This window comes from Prunus avium, chromosome 4 (assembly GCF_965620075.1).
Source record: "Prunus avium chromosome 4, drPruAviu1.hap1.1, whole genome shotgun sequence".
NCBI lineage: Eukaryota > Viridiplantae > Streptophyta > Magnoliopsida > Rosales > Rosaceae > Prunus > Prunus avium.
This window is the reverse complement of record NC_142287.1, coordinates 35,795,255-35,815,113: the sequence shown is the minus strand read 5'-3', so window position 1 is coordinate 35,815,113 and position 19,859 is coordinate 35,795,255. Positions and strand designations below refer to the sequence as shown.

The 19,859-nt window shown below is 44.8% G+C and overlaps 2 protein-coding genes across 2 annotated transcripts; one reads left to right on the top strand and one right to left on the bottom strand.

Annotated features, from left to right (window-relative positions):
* Positions 1-11,275: 11,275 nt before the first annotated feature.
* Positions 11,276-12,998, top strand: LOC110770862 (uncharacterized). The gene has a single exon (XM_021975085.2). The coding sequence runs from the start codon at positions 11,649-11,651 to the stop codon at positions 12,621-12,623; it is 975 nt and encodes a 324-aa protein (XP_021830777.2). The 5' UTR covers positions 11,276-11,648; the 3' UTR covers positions 12,624-12,998.
* Positions 12,999-14,250: 1,252 nt separating this feature from the next.
* LOC110770868 (CTTNBP 2 amino-terminal-like protein) lies at positions 14,251-17,758 on the bottom strand. Its single transcript, XM_021975093.2, has 2 exons — positions 17,211-17,758; positions 14,251-14,807 (listed from the first exon to the last, which is right to left on the bottom strand). Exons 1-2 carry the CDS (start codon positions 17,499-17,501, stop codon positions 14,613-14,615), a joined length of 486 nt encoding a protein of 161 aa, XP_021830785.1. The 5' UTR covers positions 17,502-17,758; the 3' UTR covers positions 14,251-14,612.
* Positions 17,759-19,859: the final 2,101 nt, after the last annotated feature.

Sequence of the window (19,859 nt, the reverse complement as noted above, 5' to 3'; positions counted from 1 at the left end):
AATTGGACTTTGGCTTGGGCAGTCTAGCTGTAGATCTGCCCACGATGAAGTCGTAGTCTCACGATCAAGGAATACGTCTCCACAGCCAAAGCAGCCGAGACCTTTTTCTGCCACGAGCAAGTCTTCCTCAAGGAGGGTCTCGTCTGCTGAGAAGGTCCTTATGGAAGTTGCTCCTGCCTCGTTTACTATGATCAAGCGCCTCGTCAGTGTGAATAGTAAGCATGTCAGTAGCATACAGGAGGTTCGGGATATTCTGCTCAAGTCTTCGGTTGAACTGCCCAAAACCAGTGATCTGCCTTATAAAGAGGCTGCATAGAAGCAAGGTTTGGGTTGCTTGCACTGATCCGGGGATCAAACTGAGAAGACTGTGCCTCTGTTCAGCAGTCACGACTCGTCTGCAAAGCCACGAACAGTCAAGCGCGGAGCTGACTCAATGTTGCAAGTTGTAGCCAAGAGAGATAAAAAATCGTCTGCTCGAGCAAAAAGTCCTTCAGTTGCGCAAACTACCGATCCAGGAGTCGGTGAGAGCTCTGCTGGTCAAGTTTGACACTCATGTTGAAGCCACGGAGGCATCCAAGCATGAAAATTGCTGCTAATGCATACAAGCTGGGATACTTGGACTGCAGGAACGGTGCTCCTCCTTGTTGCCCTCTCGAACATGAAGATGGTGAGCAGCTCTATCTTGACTTGCCCCCTGCTCAAAGTGAGCAGCTCAATGCTGTGGATGTAGAAGCAGTTGAAGAGCAGGTAGCTGATGAAGTTGCAATGTAGGAAGACGAAGCCAAAGGTGGCCCGGCTGATGAGATTAGGGCAGATGCGGAGGAGGAGGCAGCTGGGGCTGTTGAGCAGATGATGCCGGTTGAGCAGAATCAGGTTCATTTCTTGTTGAACTTGACTGGTTGGCAGCTTTGTAAGGGAATTTTCAGTTGTCTTTCAAACTTCAATTCTCATTGTATCTCGTAAGTGTATGTCCGGAGGCATAGCGCTTGAAAGAGACTCCATTGAATTTGTACTCGAGAAGTAGCTTGCCTACAATGGAGGTAAGGCTTGTAGCCTGTGTGTGCATGTCGGGGACATAGCGCTTGAAAAAGGCTCCATTGAGTTTGTGCTTCGAGGAGCAGCTTGTCTGCAATGGAGGTGGGGCTTGTCGCCTGCGAGTGTATGTTGGTGACATAACACTCGAAAAGTGCTCCATTGAGTTCGTGCTTCGAGGAGCAGCTTGTCTGCAATGGAGGTGGGGCTTGTCGCCTGCGAGCATATGTCGGGGACATAATACTCAAAAAATGCTCCATTGAGTTCGTGATTCGAGGAGCAGCTTGTCTGCAATGTAGGTTCCATTGAGTTCGTGCTTCGAGGAGCAGCTTGTCTGCAATGGAGGTTGGGCTTGTCGCCTGCGAGCATATGTCGGGGACATAATACTCAAAAAATGCTCCATTGAGTTCGTGCTTCGAGGAGCAGCTTGTCTGCAATGGAGGTTCCATTGAGTTCGTGCTTCGAGGAGCAGCTTGTCTGCAATGGAGGTGGGGCTTGTCGCCTGCGAGCATATGTCGGTGACATAATACTCAAAAAATGCTCCATTGAGTTCGTGCTTCGAGGAGCAGCTTGTCTGCAATGGAGGTAAGGCTTGTAGCGTGTGTGCGCATGTCGGGGACATAGCGCTTGAAAAAGGCTCCATGAAGTTTGTACTCAAGAAGTAGCTTGCCTTCAGTGGAGGTAAGGCTTGTCGCCTGTGGGCGTACGTCGGGGACATAGCGCTTGAAAAAGGCTCCATGAAGTTTGTACTCGAGAAGTAGCTTGCCTTCAGTGGAGGTGAGGCTTGTCGCCTACTAGCGTATGTCGGGGACATAGCGCTAAAAAAGGTCTCCATGAAGTTTGTACTCGAGAAGTAGCTTGCCTTCAGTGGAGGTGAGGCTTGTCGCCTGCTAGCGTATGTCAGGGACATAACGCTAAAAAAGGACTCCATGAAGTTTGTACTCGAGAAGTAACTTGCCTTCAGTGGAGGTGAGGCTTGTCGCCTGCTAGCGTATGTCGGGGACATAGTGCTAAAAAAGGACTCCATGAAGTTTGTACTCGAGAAGTAGCTTGCCTTCAGTGGAGGTGAGGCTTGTCGCCTGCTAGCGTATGTCGGGGACATAGCGCTAAAAAAAGGGTCTCCATGAAGTTTGTACTCGAGAAGTAGCTTGCCTTCAGTGGAGGTAAGGCTTGTCGCCTGTGGGCGTATGTCGGGGACATAGCGCTTAAAAAAGGCTCCATGAAGTTTGTACTCGAGAAGTAGCTTACCTTCAGTGGAGGTAATGGAGGCTCGTCGCCTGCTTGGAGTCGAGCTGGTCAGCTGCAACTCGAACAATGGCCTTCTTGTTGTAGTAAGATGCCAACTGCTATTGGGAAGCTCGAACAATGGCCTTCTTGTTGTAGTAAGATGTGAGCTACTGTTGGTAAGTTGCAACTCGAACAATGGCCATTTCTCGTTCTTCTTTGAGCAAATCAAGGTTGACTTTCATCTGCTTGCAGTTTTGGTCAAGACTGCCCACCTCAATGCTCATGGAAAGGACTGTGATGTGTGGGGGGATGATTGCTTCTGTCCCCTAGGCTAGGGAAAATGGTGTCTCGCCGGTTGACCTCCTTTTGGTTGTGCGATAAGCCCATAGAACTCCTAGCAGCTCGTCGACCCATTTTCCTTCTGCGCCTTCCAGTCTTTTCTTCAGGCAGTCCAACACGATCTTGTTGGATGCCTCTGCTTGGCCATTTCTTTGGGGGTATCTGGGAGTTGACAGGTGCTGCTTGATGCCATACTTCGCAAGGACTGTGGTGATCTGTCTGCCCATGAACTGAGTACCATTGTCGGTGACTATTGACTGCGGGCATCCGAATTGGCAGATGATGTTCTTCCAGATAAACCGTTCGACATTAGCTTCCTTGGTAGAGGATAAAGCCTCGGCCTCGATCCACTTGGTGAAGTAATCCGTGGCAACGATCATCATCTCCTTGTTGGCAGGTGCTGTCGGCATAGGTCCCACCGAGTTGATGGCCCATTGCATGAAAGGCCATGGACTGTTCTGCGGATGGTATTCCTCAGCTGGCAAGCCAGGGATCGGCTTATATCATTGGCACCGATCACATCTTTGAGCATACTCTGTGGAGTCTTGGCGCATGGTAGGCCAGAAGTAGCCTATGCTGAGAGCTTTCTGGGCAAGCGATCTGCCCCCAGCGTGATTTCCACATTCGCCGTCGTGTATTTTGCAAAGAACCTCGAGCGTCTGCGGGTACTTGATGCAAGTAAGGTGAGGGCCGGAGTATGATCTGCGAACAAGCATGTCACCTTTCATGTAGTACCTCGCAGCCTTTTGTTTGATTTTTCGAGCCTCGGACTTGTCCATTGGTAAGTTTTCGTTCACCAGGTAGTCAATGATGGGGTCTTGCCAGCTAGGATCCTCGTCGATCTGCATCAAGTTTGGCTGTTCTGCCTCTTCTATGCTTGGCTGGTCAAGGTGCTCGACCGGGATAGAGCGTCTGAACTGGGTATCAAGTGCTGATCCTAAGCTCGCCAGTGCGTCTGCATGCGCGTTCTCTGCTCAAGGCACTTGTTGGATGGTGAAGGTAGGAAACGCCTTCAACAGCTCTTGGACTTTGTCAAGGTACAAGATCATCCTTGGGTGCTTCGCCATGTATTCTCCTGAGGCTTGATTTGTGATCAGCTGGGAATCTGAGTAGATGGCCAGCTTCTTGATTGACAGCTCCTTTGCCAAGCACAAGCCAGCGAGCAATGCCTCGTATTCTGCCTCGTTGTTTGAGGCTGGGAAGCCAAGCGTGATAGCTTGCTCCAACAGGGTTCCATCCGGAGTGATGATGACGACACCTGCCCCAGCTCCTTTTTGGTTCGACGCTCCATCTACGCGCAACTGCCACATGTCTCTGGGTTGGTCAGGTTCATCGGAGGTCTTGTCTGCTCTCGAACTTTCCTTCTTTTTGCTGACCAGCTTCTCTTCTTCGGCCGATGGCGTGAATTCTGCGACAAAGTCTGCTAAAGCCTGGGCTTTTATTGCAGTCTTCGGCCGGTAGAGGAGGTCGTATTGGCTTAGCTCTATAGCCCACTTCATGAGTCGTTGAGACGCGTCAGGGCTGTGCAGGATTGACCTCAAAGGAAAGTCGGTCATGACGATGACTCAATGAGCTTGGTAGTAGGGTCGTAGCTTTCTCGCGGAAACTACAAGGGACAAAATGAGCTTCTCCAATTTTGGATAGCGAGTCTCTGCATCGAGAAGGGCTTTTGACGTGTAGAATACCGGATGTTGGGCCCCCAGTTCTTCTCGGATGAGAGCTAAGCTGACGGCTGAGTTGGACACCGCCAGGTACACGAACAAGTCTTCACCAGGAACTGGCTTCGAGAGCAGGGGAGGTGAAGTGAGGTAAGTCTTCAAATTCTGGAAAGCTTCTTCGCACTCCTCGTCCCATTTATCTCTTTGCCCCTTCTTTAAAGCCTTGAAGAATGGTCTGCACTTGTCGGTGGATCTCGAGAGGAATCGGTTGAGGGCCGCTGCTCTGCCCGTCAGACTTTGTATTTCCTTTACTGTTGAAGGTGACTCCATCTCGAGAATGGCCTTGATTTGGCGTGGGTGCGCCTCGATACCTCGTTGAGTTACTAGGTATCCCAGGAATCGACCGGACGATACACCGAACGTGCACTTACTTGGATTCAACTTCATGCGATACTGGCGGAGCAGGCTGAACGCCTCATTGAGGTTCTTGATGTGGTCTGCTCGCTTAGGGGCTTTGACCAGCATGTCATCCACGTAGACTTCCATGGTCTTGCCGATCTGCTCCTTGAAAATTTTATTCACGAGCCTTTGGTAGGTTGCTCCGGCATTCTTCAGCCCAAAAGGCATGACCTTGTAGCAGTAGGTCCCTCTTTCTATGATGAAAGAGGTCTTCGCCTTGTCATCTTCGTACATTAGGATTTGATTATAGCCTGAGTAGGCGTCCATGAAGCTGAGCAGCTGATTGCCGGAAGTTGAATCCACGAGCTGATCAATTCTCGGCAATGGGAAGTTGTCTTTTGGGCAAGCTTTGTTGAGGTCGGTGTAGTCGACACAAACTCTCCATTTGCCCTTTTCCTGCTTTGCCACCAGTACAACGTTGGCCAGCCATTCTGAGTAGGAGACCTCTTCAATGAAGCCGGCAGCTAGAAGCTTATCGATCTCGGCTTCGATGATTGCAACTCGCTCGGGAGCGAAGTTGCGTCTCTTCTGCACTATGGGTTTGCTAGCAGGGTTGACATGGAGTCGGTGGCAGATGATGTTCGGGTCGATGCCAGGCATGTCAGATGGCGACCATGCGAACATGTCTTTGTTCTTTTAGAGGAAGGTGGTCAGCTCCACCTTCTCGTCTAGGCTTAGGCGCGAACCGATCCGCGCTTTTTTGTCTGGCTGGTCAGGATCGAGGGATACTAACTCAACGTCTTCCTCAGGCTTCCAACCTTGTTCAAGGGAGCCTTCCGGGCGGATTCCCTCGTCTCGATCCGTCTTGTCTGGATTTTGGCGCGAGCCGATCTGCGCTTCTTTGTCTGGCGGGCCAGGATCAGGGGGTACTAACTCAACGTCATCCTCAGGCTTCCAACCCTTTTCAGGGGAGTCTTCCGGGCGGATTCCCTCGCCTTGATCCTGGCTCCTTAATTGCTATTTTGAGGTAGCAACTCCCTTCCCGTTCGGGCTTGCTTGTCTGCTGGGAGTGTTTCCTGCCTCGTCAGTAGCCTGCATTACTGGTGTGAACTGCAGTTGTTTGCTCTTCTTGAGCCCTTGGGCTGTGCATCTCCTTGCCATGGCTTGGTCACTGTTGATCTGCCCGATACCGCCTCCAGGGATGGGGAAGCGGATCTTCTGGTGTAGAGCAGATGTGATGGCTTCGATCTTGTTGATCCATGGTCGGCCCAAAATCCCGTTGTAGGGAGAGACCTCGTCGATGACCATGAAGGTTTGCGAGCAGACCACTGGGGGTGAGCGGACGTCTAGGTCAATTGTCCCAACAGTGATTGACGTGGCCCCATTGAAGCCGGTGAGTGATCTGGCAAGTTTGCTGATCTTGGGCTCCAATCCCATCTGTTGGATAACAGATAGTTGCAGGATATTGGCTGCGCTGCCCTCGTTCACGTGAACTCGCTCGATCACAGCTTGTTCAATTTGGATGCAGATTACTAGGGCGTCATTGTGCGGCAGATCAAGCCCGATCAAGTCCTTCTTCTGAAAGCCGATGATGGGTGTATCTGCAATGACTGGTACGCCCGTTGTGACTTGGGAGACATAAGTCGCCTGCGCGATCTTCCTCTTGCGCTCCTTGGTGGTCAGCCCGGACTCCTGGGAGTCAGCTAGAATGGTAGTATGACCTTTTGGGGAGGTTCCTTGGCAGCCGCATCACGATCCTCGATCTGCTGGATGGCCTTCTTTGCAACGAATTCTGTGCAATAGCCGTCTCTGACCAGCTCCTCAAGGTGCCTTTTCCAGGCGTTGCAGTTGTTTGTGTAATGACCATGCTCCCCATGGAATGCGCAGTACTTACTGGCATCCCTCTTAGACGGGTCTCCCCTCAGGGGCGGCGGTCTCCTCACCCACGGCTTGTCCTTCACTTGTGCCAGGATCTGGTGGATTGGGATAGTGAACTCAGTGAAGGTTCCTGTTTCCGAGCCTCCCTCTTGGGGCCGCGATCTGCGCTTGTCTCGGGCTTTGTTCTCGAACTTGTTACTCTTTTGGCTCGCCTGCTTGGGCGGGTGATCAGCCTGCTTGCTGGCTTTCTTCGCAGCAATACGATCATCATCCCAAAGTGCGTAGCGCTCTGCCGTCGCGAAGACCTCTACCAAGGTTTGGCTTGGAGTTATGGCCAGCTCACGATACAGCTCATGTTCGGTTGGCAAGCCCTTCTTGAAAGCCTGAGGATGCAACTTGGTCATTGCATCCTATGATGTTCACCTTCTCAGCCTTGAACCGTCTGAGGTAGTCTCGAAGAGACTCATCTGGTTTCTTGTGCAGGTTGAACAAGTGGTCTGCATGCTTTCTGACCGTCTTGTAGGAGGTGTACTCCTTTATGAAAATGAGGGCGAACTCCTTGAAGTTGCCTATTGACGCGGACGGTAGAGTGTGGAACCAATCTTGAGCTGCTCCTCGCAGAGTCATCGCGAACACTTTGCACATCAGGGCGTCGTCTGCCTTGTACAGGATCATGGCACTCTTGAAGTGCCTCAAATGGCTCTCAGGGTTAGAGTCTCCCTTGAACGGAGTGATGGATGGTGTTGTGAACCGCTTTGGCGGTGAAGCTCGTTCCACTTCCTCGGTAAAGGGCGAGCAGTCGACTCGATCAATTTCTTTGCGCATGGCCTCCTCCGTGCTTCCATTAAGTTGGAGACTTTGGAGTCGGTCATTCACTAACTTCTCGACATCCTCTGCTCGCAGAGGTAGTGGTTCAAGTCGATGTCTTCGGTGTCTCGAGCGCCGCTGGTTAACTTCCTCCTCGGTTCCCAAGGGTCGATCCCCTTGGTTGTTCTGCCCGTGGGGCAGATTAGGAGATTGAGCTTGTGATGAGTCCTCTACGGCTTGCTGCCACGTGTTGGTCCTCGAACGGGCTGGTGAGCGTCGATTGTTGTGCTCGTCACGCGATTGTTCACGAACTCGAGCTCCTTGTGAGCCCAGCTTGGATTGGTTACTTCCTTGTGGGCCTAAGCCGGCGTGGACATTGGACTGTGGGCCCAAGCGGGCATGGACATTGGACTGTGGGCCCAGCCTTTCGCGTACATTGGTCCTTGGACCTAACCTCGAACGGATCGTCGACCGGCTCAGAGTATGACTTGCAGATGTCTGTGTCTCTCCTGCACGATCTCGTTCTCTCTCCTGCCCGTTTGCCCTTGCCTGACCGGCTTGGGACCTCTCGAACTGCTCGCTGACATGCTCGTGCGTCCTCCTCTCCTCGTCACGGGATCCAAGGTTAGGGCCTTGGTTCAAGTTGATTTGCCTGAGTAGCTGGCCAATCAGGTTGTTCTGATCGTCGACTCTTTGTGTAAGTTGATCAACCCGTGAGTTAAGGTCCACCTGACCAGAGGAGTGCATCGGGCCCAATGGCATATGGGCTAGGGCTCCATTAGAAGCGTACACAGGTGCATACGTCAAGTGTGGTGGCAGAGGAGGGAAATGATGGATTTGCTCCAAGACAGGGGAGGCGTCAAAGTAGCCGTAGGGCTGGGCAGCAAGTCCGGCAGTTGAGTGGTGTGGCTGCTGCTGTGTTCCGACAGCAGGAGGGCGCGGCAGAGCAGCTCCAGTCGCTGGCGCTTGCAGCTGCAAGGCTGTGCAGGTCACAGGACCACGTGGTGGCTGTTCTGCAATTCCAGCAGCTGTCTGCGGCGGCTGTTCTGCAATTCCGGCAGTTAGAGGTGGCTGCGAAGCGCTTGGAGGCGGACGCAAGGCGTTGGTAGCCACGATACCGTGAGGTTGCAGAGAGGCTTCCACCACGAAACCATGAGACGGGCCCGTCGTGGTGGTGTTACTCTTCGAACGTCTTGTATCGACCATGGTTGATTGGAAAAAGTTGTGGAAAATGAATTTGGAGCACGCTTTGAGTATAATTTCGCGCTCTCAATGAAAGCACCAATTTGTGGGAGCAAATTTCCTCCCACGGGAATATTCGCCTAAAGATTCCTTCGTCTTCTCCGCACCTCTCTCTCCCTGCAAAACAGATCGGAGTAAAAGGACCACACCCGGGGGGTGTTGGCCAAAGGCCCTCCGATGCCTAAGTTAGGATGGGTGTTTCAAGGAAAACCGGGTGGCCGGAGCCGTGTGTGGAGGCCGGAGCCTTGTGTGAGAGAGAGAGGAAGAAGATGATGGCTAGGGTTTGTGAGGGATAATTTCTGCAGAGTTTCAGTAGGAATTTAGACGTACCTGAACCCTTGTGTGTAGCTAGGTATTTATAGGAGCCTCGGAGGCTAGGGTTTCAGAGGAATAATTCCGTAGATGGAAAGGAATTATTCCTCCCCTATTAGGCGAGATTTGATTAATTAGGGATTTGATTTATCTGATTTAAATCAAATCCCTAATTAGGGTAGGAATCAAATCAATCCCCATTTTAATTAGGTAATTGCCAATTTAATTGGGTAACTCCCAATTAAATTGAGTAACTCCCAATTAGGTCAAATAATCCCCAAATGGAAGGAATTATTTGACCTAGGGTGATTTAATTCGGTTCCCACAGGATGGATATCAACCTCTTACATGTATATACCATTTGAGAGTAAGAAAAGAAAACAAACTCTAAACACATTTTAACTTGTTGGGAGAATGTTTATCATTGATTGTTGAGATGGATACAATCCCAACCATATTTATACAGAAAGAATTCATGTAGCTATTACTCATGTGACTCATACGTCAATTTCTCACATGATAATTAGGGCACAACAATGCATGATGAGTGCCATGATTGGTGAGCAAACTTAATTATTATAAATATATGTATTTTTTCAGAAAAAAAAAAGAAGAAAAAAGTATGGACTTGTGGGCACGGAAACAGCTTTATGCTCCCTCACCTGAGTCTAGGGTCTTGACTAATGCTTTATCTGTGTGAATGAATGATTTCATGTGAACCAGAAGCACGCAATATTAATTATTGAAATCTTTGCATAGTTGGTGGCTTTATTTAATCCAATAAGGTACTTGGGTTCTGATCTTTTACTTGGCAACTTTGTTCTGCATTTTTAGTGGCCTATTCATATGCGTCAAGATCACGTTTGATGATCCAATCATAGAATTCTTCAACATCAACACCCACCATCAAACAGCCTGTCAATCATTTTAATTAGTATCTAGCAATTGCATTCGTTTTCTTTCTCCTCAAGAGTTAATTGTTGTCCCTGTGAGAAGAGCACGTAAATTTCAGTTGAATAAGTAGATTAATTAGATGAACAAAGACAGATAAGTGAGGCTTAAACAAGGGATTGAGTGTTAAGAAAACAAAAAACCAATTATTCTGGCTGGAATAAAGCTGGTGGTGGTGATCAACAATTGGCCATGCTCATTTTTGTTTTCTTGTTGATCCAAACTCATCCCAAGGCCAAAACCAGCCCAAAGTTACCAACAACAGTGAAAACTTCCATTGGCATGCATGGCAGGCCCAAAGACATATATCCCATAAAATAAAGCTATATCTCCTTGGCCACAAACAAAAACACAATTGTTGTAAATTAAGAGGAGGGCCTGGGCTACCTGGCTTTGGGCAAAAGAAACATCCAACCCAAGGCTTGGAGGACTCGTTTCTGATATGCAACTTCTGGTTCTGTTCTGTGTCTAGGTCTTTACTTTGGGTAGGTGAATTCTGCAGGAGGTACGATCGATACACATCAAGCCACGTGTCCCGAAGATCTTTTTCTCATACGTTTCTGTCTGTGACTCTGTCGAATTAAAGGAGGAACTGACCCCAAATTTTATATCCATATTTTTACAGTTTTGTTTTAACTTGTCAATATGCCAAGTCTGTGTTCAGTTCACTGCTTACTGCAGATCTTTCTTTCTTCTGTTCTCTCTTCCTCAACAGTTTAATCCCATTGGTCATGACTCATGACTCATGTCCCATCTCACCTGATTCTTTTATAATTCGTAATCATGATTTTATCATAAATTCCACATTGGTTTATTGTACAATGACTTACGAATATAATAAAACATTTTGTCATAACTTTCTTTATTATTGCCATGAGCCAACTGTCATTAAATATCTCATTTGGGATCCCAACTTATTAGCAACTATTATTTCTCTTTCTAAATTCAACTGTAGCGTCCATATTAACGAGAGTTGGTTGCATTAGTAAAAATCATTCTCTTTGTTTTATAAGTTAAGACTCCTTACAAGTTAATAGTTATTATATTTATAAACACTGAGCCATGTTCCAGTGCACCACACTCACCTGTGGAGTGGCCATGGTGTACAGTCCCATACTGATTAGACATCACACTTGTCTCTTTGCTTCACATTCGCATTCACATTCACATGCACTGCACAGTTGTGACAAAAACAATTGCCATTGCCATGGAAATAATGAATGCTAACATGCGGCGCTTCTTAAGAATCCAAGGAAAAATTATGAGCCAGGCACAGATCACGAGACAATTATCACATGAACCTTAAGATAATATACCAAAATTTGGACTAAACTCAATAAATTAGATATCGATGTGCTAGTATACTCTTTGCTAGATCTCCTTCTACTTGTTTTTTTGGGAAAATATATATTTCCTTTTACTTTTTGTCCTGCCTCATATTGCATTTGTGTCCACGGATGGAGACCCTACCTGCAATGCAATAATAAATACATTTCATTGACCCCCAAAGCTCCCAACCTTGAGTATTTTCATCAAGAACCCCTGACCAGTCTTTTCCCTCTGCTGCTTTTTATAGCAATCAAATTATGACCACCACCCACCATCGTAGAGCATGGTCTGTGACCTCAATTCCGGCAACAATGACCAGCCCAAACCCCACAATGCCTCTTCCAATTTGATTAAAGCCTACAGCGGCAGCAGCAGCAGCAGCAACACTCACTCACAGCCCACAAGCAGCTACTAGCTAGTAGCTTCTCATTAGCAAATCTTGTTTGAAAGTTTGAAACTTTTGAAAACAATCAAATGGGTTGCTGTATGAGCACCACTACCACTGAAAAGTCCCCAGCTTTAGGTCCTCAAAAGCTGCAGCATTCTTTGGTGGGCACTCAAGAACCAAGATCTGATGATGCCCATGACAGCAGAGCACCACCTCCAGTAGATGAAGAGACTGTGAAAGAAGTGCTTTCTGAGACTCCAAGGCCCAAACCAACACCATCTTCACCACCACCACCACCACTCATGCCCTTCACAAAGCTCCAAGAACACGAGCCAGTAGATCAAGATCAAGAAAAGAGAGCCCAAGAACCAGTCTTTGAGAAGAAAATCAAGCAAGAAGACCCAGAAAAGATTGAGGAGAAAATACCCATTTACAACAACAATGGAGAGATATCAGAGGTATCAGAGATTTGCAGCTTGAGTGAGAGCATGTCCACCACCACCATTACCAGAGACGACGATGAAGAGGTCCATCAAAGAGTCAACAGGTCTCCGATGAGAATACCAAAGAACCGGGACCCAGTAGGCCAGAGGAGAGACCGGGTCGTGGGTAAGTCTCCGACCCGGAGAACCGAGTCGTCGCCGGGTCGGAAATATGGGCCAAATGGTAATAATGGCAATGGGTCAGTGAGATTGGTTCAGAGCAGAGAACCCGGTCCCGGTCAACAGCCACTGTCCAGGCGTGGGTCGGCCGAGTCAAACCGGCGTGGGTCGAGGGCCGAGTCGAACCGGCGTGACCCGGGTGAGAGTTCGGGGCGGAGGTCCAGGTCACCGGCTACAAGGGTTACGGATGGTGGCGGGGCTAATAGAGCGAATGTTGGTCGGAGCCCGTCTGCCAGGAGATCCGGGAGGTATCCGGGTCGGACCACGGTGGGTCCAGTTGAGAGTTCGGGTTCTACCCGAAGAGTTGCAGAGGAGCCTATGATGGAGGAGGGTAAGTGGCCCGCCAATGAGTCTATTGACAACCCACTTGTTTCTTTGGAATGCTTTATTTTTCTATGAATTTGGGGAAATTAAAATGTAACTGTGACCTGAATCACTGAATCCGGAGCCCCATCTTCTTCTTTGTTTGTTTTTTTGGCTTAGAACTCAGTCAGAAGCTAAGAACTCAACTTGGGTTTTCTGGGATGTTTAGATTATGTAAATAATGGTTATGTCAAAGGACAATATGGGAATTTGGGGTACGATTTTGCAATGTGAAGCAAGTTCCTGACAGGAAATTTGATTAGGTAACAATGCCCACTGGTGTCACAGTTTGTAATTGTATGGATAGTTGGATACGTCATCTGCCATTAATTGTGGTCCTTTTAGTTGGATATATTTTCCTTTCTTGTACTGAGATAGTTAGTTTATGCAAAAGATGATACCTTTGCTTTACTGAGAGAGTATTGTCTGCTTTTCTTGCACCAAAAATATTTGCCAAACTTTACATGTTGCCGTTCTGAAAGATTTGATGAAACTTGACAGCATAAACTAGTGAGAAACAGAACAGAATTTGCAATTATAATTTACAATTTGTGCTGCACTGTCTGTCAATAGAATAATCCAAGTGTTTAACTTGTTATGGAAGGCGGGTTTCATTTCAATGATTTCGCGGGTCATTGTAATTTGTAGTTTCTACTTTAACTTTTATTTGTTCCTCCCTCCTATGACCCCCCTTGTCCACAACCAACCAGACAAAGCATGAACATTAGCAACTCATTCTCACACTTTAGCCACAACTGTTGGGTTGGGGCAGCAAACCCAATAATAACAATTATAACACAAAAAGAACAAGGGAATTTGGATTTAATGGGTTATTCAGAACTTTACTCATGAAGATTTATGAGAAATGAGGGATTTGGAAGTTGAAACTTGGACTAGGAGTGGGAGGGAGGGAGGGAAACTGATTTATTTTTGTAGCCGTTGGGTTAAGACAATTTGATTTGATAATAGACAGTGGTGGTGGTCCTAATCCTAAGTTTATTTATTCTTTCATACATTCACCGTTGCTTTGCTGGTTTTGGTTTCATTCATGGATTTGGATTTGGATTTTGGTGGCCTATTTCTCCAATATCAACTATTTTGGACTGTTTCTTAAACTTTCCGTGGTGTCCTTTTCATGCTGAGAGACTATGCAACTCACTTTTTAATCCAATAATATAAATATGCGAAATTGGATAGTCAGACTCAGAGGAAGCATTTCTTCTGAGGGTTTTCAAAGTTTAAAATTTAAGCCCAAAGGAAAGTACCATCCAAGTGCATTATTGTTATGGAAGATTATGAACTTTTGGCTCCTGAGGATTCCTAGGAAATCGTGGGCCTTCATATAAAGGAGAGAAACCCAGAATTCTGAAGCTGAAATGGCTCAAAATTGGGCATGGGAAAGCCAACTGCTGCACTAAAAGATTGGGCCCAAAGTAATATCACAGTCTAAGCCCACCTTGTTGGCCCAACTTGTATCTCTACCCCAAAAAAATCTCTACCAATGATTTAAACTCTTGCAAGAAATGTTGCAAGTTTAAAAAATTTCATTGTTTTTGTTGGCGATACATGAAATCTTATCTTTCTTTTAGGATAACCTAAGTAAGAAGGCATAATATTTTATCAGTTGCCATAAATATATGAAAACTGGTTGAATAGTCACCTATTACTCAATAGTCAATACCAATTATAAACTGTTTACAATTTACAGAGACCCTTACGACTGATCCATTTAATGGGCATTATAATCCATCTCCAAGGATCCAAGTCATTTGGAAAATCTGATAATAATGGAAAGGAAAGGGAATGTGAAGCAAGCTGCTGCATTCAGCTGCAAAAGCCAAATCCCCCCTTCCCAAGTAAATGACATATACAGAATCAGGTGCTCTTGCCTGAAGAAAAATTGGGTAATTGGAGTTGTGGTCTACAAATTCTTGCTTGCATCATCCTAACTTCTGCTTCATCCCACACTTATAAATAGAATTTGATATGAAAAAACAGGCTTTTCTTGTTTAAGTTGTGTACTTGTCAACTTGAGTTTGAGCTCATGTTTGAATTCGAGTTTGAGTTTGAGTTTGAGGTGGGGTTGGGCAAGGAAATATGTTGATGTTGAGGCAAACAAATGCGTTCTGGGGGGCAGGGCACAGGGGCCGGATGTGCAATGAAGGTGGGGATATCATCTCCAGGCATCAACACTGAAACTCCACTTGCATACACAGTCATCTGCATAAATAGACAAAATGAAAAACTGATAAGCTAGAACTTCAGAAGTACAATAACTTGAAGTTGGCTTGCAAAGAGAATCAGAATTGACAATGTATCAAAACACTATCCAAACTTCGAGGAAAATTGCATATATAAATTATGCTTAGTCAAGCCTTTTCCAGCAAAACAAATCAATTTCCACATCAAGTTGTTGCTACATCACACACCAAACTAATGAAAAATCTCTAGTTGCAAAATGCTATGACTCTGTTTTACAATGCCTAGTGAGCTAAAAACCAGTTTATGCACAACCCATCTCCGGTTATATGCGAAAGAGTATATATACCGGTCAAGGACGGGAAAGAAACAATATGAACAAGGGGAAAAATTAAAGCTCCTTGCTTTGTCAAGAATCCACAATCTCATGGATGCAGGCTCGATCCAAGACAGACATTTCGAAATGACAAACAAGTGACAGTCATGATCCACCCAAAAATAATTAAATAAACAGGATCAACAAAAGCACCAATGACAATGGTTCATAAAAACATTGTGAGATCAAACACCAAGGTTAGTTTTCTACTGCCAATGCTGTTATGTTTGCTTTCATTGAGTCATAACTTTTTGCACATTCTAAGGTGACCAATCCAATTATTTAAATAATTAAAAAATTGCATCAAGGATATAGTGTGAACAAGATGCCTGAATGACATGGATAACCTGGATAGTGCACATTGCTCTGGCAACAAATGATAAATGTAAATCAATAGACAGCAAATCCCCAACAATAAACAGCACTTTTGAAACCTAATCACATGCCTTCCTCTTCTACTACCTTTACTTTTCCAACTAATTAGATAATGTTGCAATGTCATCCTAACAACGAGCATATGCATTTGACCTTTTCCTTTCTAAAATAATATTAGTGGATGCTGATAAAACAATAGTTAATAAGGATTTAGTCTGCTCTACTTAATTTGAGCCTGTTTTATTTCAACATTACTGTCAAGGCTTATAAGTTTCCACAATCACACACTTGGCAACCTCAAACTTCCTGGTACAAGAACAAAACAGCATGTGTCCAACAAATTCAAGACAATTTCCGAACACAAACGGCCTATAATGTTCCCAAAATCCCATATATTTATGTTTTACTGATATCTATGTACTAGCAAAACACCTCACAAAGTCGACAGAACCTTATTTTTATCAATTTGTTTGATTTTCTACCCACCCATAGCAGGAGAGCCTTTTTTTTAGCATAACCATGTAAGTGGGAACCCTTTGTTTGACGATTTAAGCAAGTTAATCTGATTCAGATGGAAAATTTTCAATAATAATAAAACCTTACATAAGCATGCAACAACAACATATAAATATCTTTATTCCATTGGTTTCCTAGTTTAGTGAAACTAGTTGGATGCACGATTAAAAGCTATACAATATATAAAAAAGACAATAAACTAAGACTTGCTCAGAACGACAAGTTGACCACCTGTCTCCGGCCTGGGGCTCAAAGCCATGCTATCATAAAAGATGGGCAGTAATGGTTCTGATGAACACCACACACAGTGGTGGGTCTAAACACCTAGTACGTACAATCCCAAGTCACTTTGCTTGGGACCAAGCACCAAGCACTAAGCACTCAACACACAACTACTTAGATGGGCCCTTGCCCACAGACCACTGTATTAATTACAAGAAAGCATAGTTCTTGGGAACTCATGGAAAATTCAAATCGAATAAACTCAGAAACACCAACTGATGTGTAAAACTGTAATTTAGTAAGAAGAGAAAGAACAGCATGATGGTCTGTATGGCCAGTACAAGAACATGGGAGTGGGAAGGTCTAACAATGAAACTGGAACTGAATCCATTGTTCACATAATAAGTAGCAATTTGGTGACTTGAAAGAGGAACATTAAAACTAATAAAACAGGGAAAGACAAAAACTTGATGTGAGAGGTTCAAGGAAATTTCACAGGAAAACCAAAAGAGGGGGTGGGGGAAGAAATTGAGGACTTCAAATAGAAGCTGGAGTGTGCAAGAGATCTAATGTTACATTCTTCAGAAGGAAAAAAAAAAAGAGTAATGAGCTAAAACCCTTCAAACTTGTAATTCCATTAGCAACAATGCAGAATTATAAAAAACTTATTGTCAGAGAGATACCTTAATATACGCAACAACCAAAATAACCACCTAAAACTGTCAAAGATACTTTCCTAAAATCCACCACCATTTCCAAGTTTGCTTCTTGTAACTAAAAATATTAAAAATTACAACTTTTCCCAGAATCAAACAGAGCCTCACAGGGCTGAAGAAAGACAAACAAGTCATACCAAAATGCAATTCAAAACAAGACCCAGAAAACTTTCTGGAATGTAATAAAAAAGCAAAAGAATTTGGTTTTTGGTGGCTTACTTTGGGTGAAGGGTGACTGAGTTTTCCATTGAAGCCCAACTGGGCCTCAAGATCTCCGCTTCTCCGGCGAGCGGACGGTGTCAAATCCGACGACGTGGGTCTGAGGAATCTCTCAAAGATAGCCATGACTAAGAACATGGAGATGAGAATGGCAGTGGCTACGAACCCAAACGACACCGCATTGACAGAGCTATTAAAAGCAGGAGGGCTGCCCGGATGCTCATCTCTCTGCATGTTTAGTGGAGCTCCTATTGGCGGCCATTCAAAGCTATGTTCTTTCACAACAACCATTTTCACCTCTCTCACTCTCTCTCAATATCTAGGTCCGATTCATTCATACCATGTTAATTTCTACGTAACTTTTCTTCCAAGTGTGTGAGTGTGGATGTAAGAAACAGAAAGAGAAGCAGAGAGAGGTTTTTGTGGCAGCAGTAAAGGCTTTTTCTTTTACACCATTATCAAAGCTTGTTGGAGTACTTAAACTGGTAACAGAGAGAGAAGCAGGCAGGGCATGTGGGCTCTCTTTACACAGAGGTGAAAAAAATAGAAAGCTATGAAATTTGGATAGCCCATTGACACAATAACATATATATACAATAAATTAATGACCAAAATAATAATAATAATTTGAAAAAAAGGACAAATTGTCAAATAGCCACTGAAGATGACTTTTCAGTTTCTGTATCCAAGAATGGGATAAATAGATGGGCCTTTTCTTTAGCCTTATTTATGGAGGTTCCACATGTTTTTAGATTAAACTTTTGTAACATTTCAGCTTCACAAATTGCACTCATGCTCTGTTTTACCAAAAAGTTTGATGTGTTTTTACTGCAGAAACTTTTCTCTAAATTTTGGGCTGCAGTTTTGCATAAGATGGCTTGAAAAAAAGAAATGTTTGCTTTGTTATTTCTTTTCTGTCAAACCAACTTTAAGGTCAATCTCACAATTATGACCAATATTTATCACCTTTTGGTGTATATTTATAAACCTCTTTTATCCGGAAAGAAAGATTGAGGACACACAACATGCAAAATGGGAAAATCTGAGTTCCTAGCCACAAGGTGCAGAGACAGTTTAGGCCCAAGGAATATCTTTTCCCTCCATTTTTTTTATATCCAAAGACATGCATACAAGGGCCATGCCAGCTCCAAAAACATTTTCTCTATTGTTTTGTTGTTTCTTTCCAGTGAAGGGGACCTGGGCAGGGCAGCCCTATAGCCTAAATAACTTACTTGTGCTTGGACTGACTTACTCTCTCTAAATACCACAGTATGTTATTCAATTTACCAAAAATACCATTCTTCCATTGAAGGTGTAGCTTGTTTGATGCTAGCTCAGAGCAGCTGTTAGTGAAATTAGTGGCTGAAACATGGGCATGTATGGTAAATGTGGTATATTATCCAGAGTGCTAGTTGCTGTTATATCGAAAAGAACAGAGAGAGAGAGAGATAGAGAGAGGGCTAGGGCAACAGATTCCATGGGAATTGGGAAAGTTATGAAACAAAGCGGGTAGAGTACCATCTATTTGCCCTCTTTCTCATCTCGAGAAGGGCAACGTGTATGGTCCCTACAGTTAATCTCATTAAGAAATAGAAACTCATGCCCATGAGTACGTGTCGTCCCTAGTCATTAGGCAATTAGCTGCTTCCTTCACCCTCAAAATTCTTTTGTGGAACTTATATATAACATATTTTAATATCACTCACATTGCTCGGAGAATGGTAGGGTTACCACCGACCGGACGTGTTACTAATTTTTAGCCGTTAATGTATGTGGTAGGCAATAACAATCAGATGTAGTAGTCACTTTTCTACTATGCTTGTTTGAAGAATGGTAGGGTTAGTACCAAATAGACGTGTGACTTATTTATAATCGTTGATGTATGAGTTATTATTAATTACTTGGGTGATTGATTTATAATCATTGATTTTTGTGAAGTTTAATGTGGCGTCCACGTTATTATGATCAAAAATCATCCGCATGTATGTGAATACTGAAAGTAAAGTGTCTTTTTATTTTCGTTTTGATTTGACCATGAGCATTCGAACATGTTATCAATTCACTATTTTTTTCACTCCACACTCTGTAAGAAATCATTGTAGTCAACTTGGTATCGTTTATACAGAGGATATGATGAAGGCAAAAAATAGTGAAGTGATACAAAATTGAAGATGGTTGTTGTTCATATTGGCAACTTGAGCACACTGGAGACAGACCCCAGCTTAAAACCCATCTTAAACCTTCATTAACCACATGCACATGCAATTTGTCGGGCTGTGTGCCTATGTCTCCCTGAGCAGACCCTCCAAACCCATGGTCCCCACTTTACCTTTTCCACGTGGCACACCAATAAACCACCTATTTGTTGCCACGTGGCATGAGCTGGACTTGTCCAAAAGGAGTGAAAAATAAAATAAAGGCATTAAAGAGGGGCAAAGTCGAAATCACTCTGCTTTCATCTCTCGTTTCCCCATGACAGAACCGACATATCAGCTTCCAGTGTCGGGGTTTCCAGGTCCTAACCAGCATGTGGAACATCTTAATCCTCGAGGATTGTTCCACATGTCAACGACTCAGATTCAATTCCCAAAGATACCAAATCCTGGCCGTCCATTTCACCGATAATGTCTTTTTTGAAATTAAAAACAC

What these genes read in the sequence shown, in the direction of transcription:
- LOC110770862 (XM_021975085.2), top strand. Translation starts at nt 11,649, where the DNA reads ATGGGTTGCTGTATGAGCACCACTACCACTGAAAAGTCCCCAGCTTTA.
- LOC110770868 (XM_021975093.2), bottom strand. Translation starts at nt 17,501, where the DNA reads ATGGTTGTTGTGAAAGAACATAGCTTTGAATGGCCGCCAATAGGAGCT. An exon ending in TCAGTCACCCTTCACCCAAA is followed by an intron (nt 14,808 to 17,210) that starts GTAAGCCACCAA and finishes CTATTTATGCAG; the next exon opens with ATGACTGTGTATGCAAGTGG.